Genomic DNA, 8141 nt, shown 5'->3' with positions numbered 1-8141 from the left:
GAACCTTGAACCAGACCCATTTCCTGCCATTTAGGCCCATTTTTTCAAAGCCAAACCAAAGTTGTGCATGTGGTACAGAATAGTTGTGCGGTAAACTACCATTGGCTTGAAGTGCACTAACTTTAGGTTTTGATTATACGTGCCATTTTATACGCTCAAAAATGTCTACTGTACATGTGCTGTATTAAGGAAGCGGGCTGGCGAGGAGTTGCTAATCGACTTTTTTTTTCCCTCTCTCTCTCTCTCTCTTCCGGCTCAGTTCCCGTTCATTCTTTTTTCGGAGTTATGGTTATTGTGGGATGTCAGTGACTATGTTTATTATTATGGGATGTTCGCAGGGGTGGGAGGGGGGTGGCTGTCGCCATGGTAACTGTTGCTAAGGGCACGGTGGAATGGGGAAGAGAGGGTCTGCCTTTGGTTGTTGGGGGGGTTATTATGGTCTGTATGATGCAAGGTAACTATGCGGTGGGGGGAGGGGTGAATGTCTGTATGTATGTGTATGTGTGAATATGGGGAGGGAGATTATTATGGGATGTCTGGCCCCTGATCTCTTTGTGTCTATGCAAAGGGTGTAAGTGGCAGAAGGAGAAACTGCGACGTTGTGTGCATCCTACAGCTGAGGGGAAAAAATTATCTGGATATACTTTCACTACTTACTCATTAGAAACAGGGAGATCACAAATGGTATTTAAGTGTTGATGAGAAGGAGCCAAAGCAACGTGGGGACATATTTTATTGCATTATTTTTTATATTTTTGAAAAAAGGAAACAGGTCAAGTTGTGTGAGTACACTTTCTTACACTGTACTACGTCAATTATGCTAATGTTGTTTAATGATTCGTACTATTTGTGACCTCTTGTAATGCGTGTTAAAATTAAAAGACCTTAAAAGTTATAGAGACTTTGCAGGTTAGCGTCCCTAGCCTGCTTAGCTAATGCCTCACTCACACCATGCCCCTTTTGCCAATTCAATGGCCATAACTTCTTTTAACCGCGTATTTTAAAAGTTTAATAATGTTTTTTCATTTGTATTAAACCAAAAGGGAGTTTGTCCAGCAGTATTGTATACATTTGCAAGCTTTTCGAATTTATTTTTGGCATGGAGTGACCACTATGATCAGCATGCTACCGTGACTATTAACTTCCGTTTGTATTGTTCTTTTATTTTCTGCCTCCCCCGGCTTCAGGAAGGCACCAGAGGAGGTGAAAATCGGCATACAAGTGTTCACAATCCTCTCTAGCTGGTGTAATCAACAATATGTCCGGCAGTGAGGACGATAGAGACGATTTTGAACATCGGTCTATGATGCAAGGTAAAATATTTACATTTACGTATATGGGTCAACTTCAATCGGATGGTCCGTATTGCTGTTATTTAATGTGTTTGTGGATGAAATATGATATAAACCGATTAGTTGTGACGCATTTTATGTTGTCGTATGGAGTTTATTGACGTGAAACTTCATTTATTCGATGGCTAGTCGGCTAACTAAACAACAACTGGGATTGATTCTAGATGTTCCCTTTTAATATTACACGTATTGAACTAGAATTATAATTTTAATGAAGAATTCACCTCATATTTTTGGATATCATACATATTGATAACCCTTTTGACGTTTTTTAGTCAGCGCTTTGTGTTGCCGGGTTTTTTCCCTGCGCGGCTAGCCGTCGACTTACCTGTTATTTTTACCTTCACAGTCAAATAATATCCTCTTATATTGGTCAGACACGACACAATACTATAATTTGAGCGTCTTGGTGCGATTATTGAGCAGTAGTAATGGTTTTATAGTAATATTTGATGTATTGTTGTTGTACCGGTATCTGTGCTTCGCGGCCTACCGGTAACAGTCGCGTGCTGCTAGTTTGACGCGTGAGGATTTTTCAGTGTCTGACTGTTCGCGCGCTGTCGGCCTGTACAGTTCACGCTAAATATGCGCAGAATTTACATGGTAAATGTCTATAAATGTCGACTTTTAAGCTTATTATTTTGATTTTGCACATCGGTGTGTGCAGGAATCGGATGTGACGCCAGTTTTTGAGGGAAATAGTTGAAGGGGGGCTTTGCCCAGTTTTCAATGTGCCGAATAAAGCAATAATACTCGTTCTGTTCATTAAAGAATGGAAGTAAGGTTAATTTTAACAACTATAGGAAGGGTATTATTATATATACAACACAACTGTATTGTGTGCAAGTTCATAGTACAGTATATTTAATGCAGTTAGTCAACTCAAAGAGACTTCTATATTTATTTGTTGAGTACCTGGAGAAAAGCCAGTATATTGTTTTTCATAATGAAATATGAGGCAAGTCCATTAAGATCTTATCCGATTACTGTCATCCATGGGAAAACCTAGTCAAGGATTGACAGGATAATAATGCACGATAATGACAACAACAGTGCTTTGAGACTTCCCTAAACAGAGATGGTAAAATCAGGTCCATAATGACTACTATTTTTCTATTATTTGCAGCACTGTTATCAAAAAATAATATTCATTATCTGATTAAAATGTAACTTATGCCTGTTTCTCTCTCTCTCTCTCTCTCTCTGTCCCCTCAGTCATTTAATACATCTTTCATCCAAGTAATTTTGACAGCTTGTATGAAAATATAGTGCGTCAGATAATTTTTAACCAGTTCTGATCAATGATTGCAATAGATTTGTAGATGGTTAATCTATTGCTGTGCTTTTATTAGATTAAATGTAAAGGCCAACGAAAAGCATTAATGATTTATTGGATTAATTCGAGCAGCTCTTTGTCAAATTACAGAATTTAATATGTTAAATTCCAGGTCAGAACTGATGAAAATCAATAAGTTTTTAAATGTGAGTTTTTGTAGGTCCCATACAGACTAAATATTCAACTAAACACTAGTCTGAAATATTAAATCGATCTTTCTAGGCATGAGACGATAACTGTTTTGAAGGTATACTGTGGTTTGGAAAAGTCAAGGTTTCAAAAAGGTCAGAAGTTTCTGCTATACCGTTCCAACGGTATATGTAAGGACAACAGTATCTCCAAATATGATGTTTTCAATTGTAAAGGAATCTGTGGTTTTGAAATTATTGAAGACAGCAGAAGTCACTAGCTATTAGGGTTGTCACCATACCATAAATTCAGGCCACAAGGCTATACCAGTTGAAATATCACAAAATCAAGTAGTATAGCAATATTGTACTAATTCATAACTCAAATCTATGAAATTGAGAAAATTGTTAAAAATACTATATTTTATATGTTATAATACTTAAATTTATTTAATAATTCCTTTATTATTAAAAACATACTATTTGTATAACTTTGTTTTAATTGCATATACTGTGACCCTTCTGTTGTTATTGCAATAGTAATATAAAAAAAATCTTTGATTTGCGTCATATAATCGGCGATGACTGCGGCAAACAGTTACTTTAAAACTTTACTTTAAAATTTAAAGTAAAATAAAGTGGTGTATTGATTATTTGACGGCACAGATAGGTTAGCATTTTACTGACTTTTCCACATGCAACATGAACTTTCATAATGACGACACTACCGTTTACAGACTACAGTGGCACCGCCAGCAGATTCTGACCCTATGATAACCTTGGATATAAAAAATATCAGTTTCACGGTATTGTGATTACTGCTCTAAAATATAGTCTTTTTAAAGGTCTGGGTAAACTTTTTTTCCCCTTTGAAAACAATAGATTTAATTTTTTGAAAGATTTAAAATATTTTGAAGCAGTAAACATCTCAGGCTAAATAATGAAAATGAATCATAGACTTCTGCTGTCTTCATTTGTTTCAAAAACAAATTTCTTGACAATTTAAAACGGCATCTTTGGATATCTTTTCTGCTGGAGATACTGAAAAAACAAACAAAAAAAGTAAATAAAAAGTCTTACACACACCTTAGGAACGGTATTACAGAACATTTTGGCAGTTTTAAAACCTTGACTTTTCCAAACACGGAATACCTTGAAAACGGTTATCGTCCCATGCCTATTTTGGAGCCATAGTATCACGGTGTTACTGACGTACCGGTAAACCGTGCAACCCTACTAGGCAAATTAAATTTATGCGCAAAACTGGAATATCACGTAAAAGACAAGCGAATAAAGCAGCGTTTCCATCCAATGAGTCGAAGAGAACAAAATCATCACTTCCTGATTACTGGTGCCAATTATCAACAGTAAAAACTGAATTTGCAGCAGTAGAAGCTGCATAAATCTTTTCTTGATTTAATAAATGACTTGCGCCTCGAAGACAAATGTCATGACACAATGAACGTGTGGCGGCGTTTGAAGGCTTGAGACTTAGAGCACAGACGCTCTTGATATTTCTAGAGGTAATTAATAATATAATAACCCTTATACTGAAATGGTTATGGCTTTTTAGAATGCGCAAAACAACATTTTAGGTGTTTTACAAAGTGGTCGGCCGCAGGTTTGTTCATTCACAGACGTTTTTATCATCACATGATCTCTCATGACTTTTTTGACGAGCATACAGGATATTTTTTTTTCTGTAAAAGGTTTTTCATCGTAGTTCATGCGCATCTTTTCTTATTGAATAGAAAGTTTATCCTACTTGGTTATGCACATACGTTTTTAAAATTATCTTGCCGTTTCAATCCCCCAATCTTTTATGCGCATATCCAAAATGCGCATTGAAATGGGTGGATGGAAACATCGCTAATGATTAATTTGAATTATTTAGCCTGACATGTTTACCATTCCAAAATATTTTAGATGTTTCTCAAAATAAAATATATTGTGTTCAAAGGGGAAAAAAGTTTAGTTATTTTCCCAGTCTTTAAAAAGAACATATATTAGAGCAGTAATCACAATACCGTGATATTTTTATCCAAGGTTATCATACCGTCAGAATCTTATACCAGTCCATGCCTAGATCTTTCACAGTACAATATCTTTACAAATACTTTTATCAATACTCATCCAATCGCACTTGTGCAGATGTCCGTAAAAGCAAATGGAAATTCATTCATTCGTTTATAATGGAAAATTGATTTGTCATGTGTTTGATCCACAGAAGAGGACGACCTCGAAGAGGAGTTGTCAGAGAATGATGCCCCAAAGGTGAAAAAGAAGAAGAAAGCCAAAAAAAGTAGCCGCGAGAGCAAAGGCAGCAAGAGAAATCGCTCCCGCAGAGAGGTAATGGCCTTTTCTCTGAGTGTGTGTGTGGATATTGTTTGTGCGCAATAATATCCTTGGAGAATGCAGTATTTGTTGTCCTTATGTTATGGATTAGAAACCTCCCCCACAGTGTCTTAATGAGAAACAGAGCAATTTAGCTGGTGTTTCAAATGGGATAACGTGTCCTAATGGCTGTTAATATCAAAAGGTACATTATTTCATTAGTTTTTTTTTTTTCACCCGATTGCTTCATTAATGATATCTACTGCTGTCGTGTTCAAAATACTGAGTGCTTTTGTTGAAACACAGCCATGAAGTCTACCATGTAAATCTCTAAATTAAATTTGTGCTGTAAACATTTGATGGTAATCGAACTGGTCAGGACGTCGATGCTTGGTTTTGTTTAAAATACTAAAACTGATGTATGATTTCAATTTTGTTTATATCTAGGCCTGTCATAATGATCATTATATCAACTTATCGTACAACACATGGACATGACCTCAGTAAATATGGTGATGCAATATATATCGCCCATACATAAAGCCAATTCTAGCAACACTAGCTGATTGTGCAACATCTCGATCTGTATTGGAGGTGTCAGTATGGTTAAAAAACACTAAAGTATTTACTATAAATTACTATAGTATGTTTTCGTGTGGGTGCCTGACAACCGAAAATAGACCTGGTAGCAGATTTCGTAGCCTCGGTTACTTTTTGCCTTGCACTATTTTTGTTAACATTCATTATTATTTATTTAGAATATTTTCACATTCTGATTCCAATGCTTAATTATTAAATTGTTAAAATGACTATAATTAAATGAAATATTCTTAAGAATATAATATTATGTGTTTTTGGAAGAGTGTACTTGCATTATGATGCTATTATATTGTTATTCTTGCATAAAATGGTCTTAAAATAACAATAATATCATTTATCACAATATATTTTGCTACAATATATCGTACAACAAAAAATAGATATTGTACCTGGCCTATTTATATCTCGTGAGTTTATTGTAGCAGTTTTTGTAATGTTTAAAGCTGGTTTGCTTGAGAACTGGGAAGCTGACTGTCACAATGGGCAATAACAGTTATTAGTAGAATAGTGCTGGAAGCGTTCAGCCATTGCTAGACTCAGTAGATCAGATAACTTTTATACTGCCCTGACCTTGACTTTTAGTTTAAAAGCTGCAAAACAGAACAGATTCATCTGTGTTTTGATAGTTTTATATAATATTGATTGTGTAGTGTACAGTATAACATGGTGTTCTTATTTTAAAACGTTTTAGTAATGCATTGTGTTAATTCTTATAGTATAAATCATGATTTTATGGCTTAATGTTAATGGAAAGCTGATTGTTGTTATGTAGTTGAAGTCAGAATTATTAGCCCCCTTTTAATTAAATTTTTTTTTTAATATTTCCCAAATGATGTTTAACAGAGCAAGGAAATTTTCACAGTATGTCTGATAAAAATTTTTCTTCTGGAGAAAGTCTTATTTGTTTTATTTCGACTTGAATAAAAGCAGTTTTTATTTTTGAAAAAAAAAATTAAGGTCAAAATTATTAGCCCCTTTAAGCAGTTTTTTTTTTCAGACTGTCTACAAAACAAACCATCGTTATACAATAACTTGCCTAATTACCCTAACTTGCCTAGGTATAACCCAATTAACCTAGTTAAGCTTTTAAATGTCACTTTAATCTGTATAGAAGTGTCTTGAAAAATATCTAGTCAAATATTATTTACTGTTATCATGGCAAAGATTAAATAAATCAGTTATTAGAGATGAGTTATTAAAACTATTATGTTTAGAAATGTGTTGAAAAAATCTGCTCTCCGTTAAACAGAAATTGGGAAAAAAAAATAAACAGGGGGGCGAATAGTTCAGGGGGGCTAATAATTCTGACTTTAACTGTATTTGGACATGCTCAGTAGTAAACAGTGAAGACTAAAAATTGTTGAAGAATTATTTTGATTATAATGCAATAACATATTTTGTAAAGCTGCATTGGAAAAATAATTATTGTAAAATTAATTAATGATAAAAACTTGATTGCTTCATAAATGCACTAAAAAAAGTCACTCGTGTGTGAGAAACTGCAAATGTTCATTACATAGAATTGTCCATTTAAAAGCCACTCACTTAATAATTAATATAATAAAACATCTCAAATTATAAGTATTTGTTTTCCATAAATTGTTATCCTGCCCTAAAATTGCTCAATGTTTGAGTATTATTAGCCATTATAATTCCTCTAGTGCTGCTTTTCAACTATGTATATTGTTGGCATAGTTATATAAATGTATGTCACATGCTAAAAGTGCTGTCATGAGTAACATTGGTTTAGTTTTTGTCTTATCTGTGATGTCAACACAATTATATAATTATGTAATTGTATAATTGTATAATGCAATAAAAACTATACATGTTGATTTTGAAGGTGTTTACCGAAGCATGTTTTACTTTGACTTTCGTTTGATTTCCATTATGATGCTTTCATATCTGAAAGCCGAAAACCACCTAATTTTCCATATACCGGCCATAGAAACTGTCTACAGCAATTAATGATATACAGCGGGGGGGCCCAAACTCGGTCATGGAGGGCCGGTGTCCTGCATCATTTAGCTCCAACTTTCTTTAAAACACCTTCTTGGAAGTTTCTAGTATGCCTAGAAATAGCTTGAATTGCTGGTTTGGAAATAAACTCTGCAGGACACCGGCCCTCCAGGACCTAGTTTAGCCACCCCTGATATACAGGAAGCAAATGTTCACTATACAAACATAAGTTGAATAAGATTAATATTCTGTCATATAAAAACTGTACATTTAATAAAGCTAAGTCTCTGCTGTAGCTTTGGAGTCCTACAATCCACCAGTGCATTGTGCTGATGTACCACTATCATTTAATATTCAATATTCTCTAATTTATTTATTTATATATTATTATTATTATTATTATTATTATTATTATTATTATTATTATTATTA

At 34.2% G+C, this 8141-nt stretch overlaps 1 protein-coding gene across 2 annotated transcripts in view; it reads left to right on the top strand.

Annotated features, from left to right (window-relative positions):
• Positions 1-522: 522 nt before the first annotated feature.
• The window catches only part of chd4a (chromodomain helicase DNA binding protein 4a), a 60487-nt gene continuing 52868 nt past the window's right edge, over positions 523-8141 (top strand). For both annotated transcript variants that reach the window (XM_056479131.1, XM_056479130.1), the window contains exons 1-3: positions 523-782; positions 1188-1313; positions 5044-5165. In XM_056479131.1, the coding sequence (XP_056335106.1) occupies positions 1259-1313; positions 5044-5165 (177 nt within the window). In that variant the 5' untranslated portion in view covers positions 523-782; positions 1188-1258. The remainder of the gene's footprint in view (positions 783-1187; positions 1314-5043; positions 5166-8141) is intronic.

This window comes from Danio aesculapii, chromosome 19 (assembly GCF_903798145.1).
Source record: "Danio aesculapii chromosome 19, fDanAes4.1, whole genome shotgun sequence".
NCBI lineage: Eukaryota > Metazoa > Chordata > Actinopteri > Cypriniformes > Danionidae > Danio > Danio aesculapii.
The sequence above is the reverse complement of the archived record's forward strand: the minus strand, read 5'-3'. Positions and strand labels throughout refer to the sequence as shown.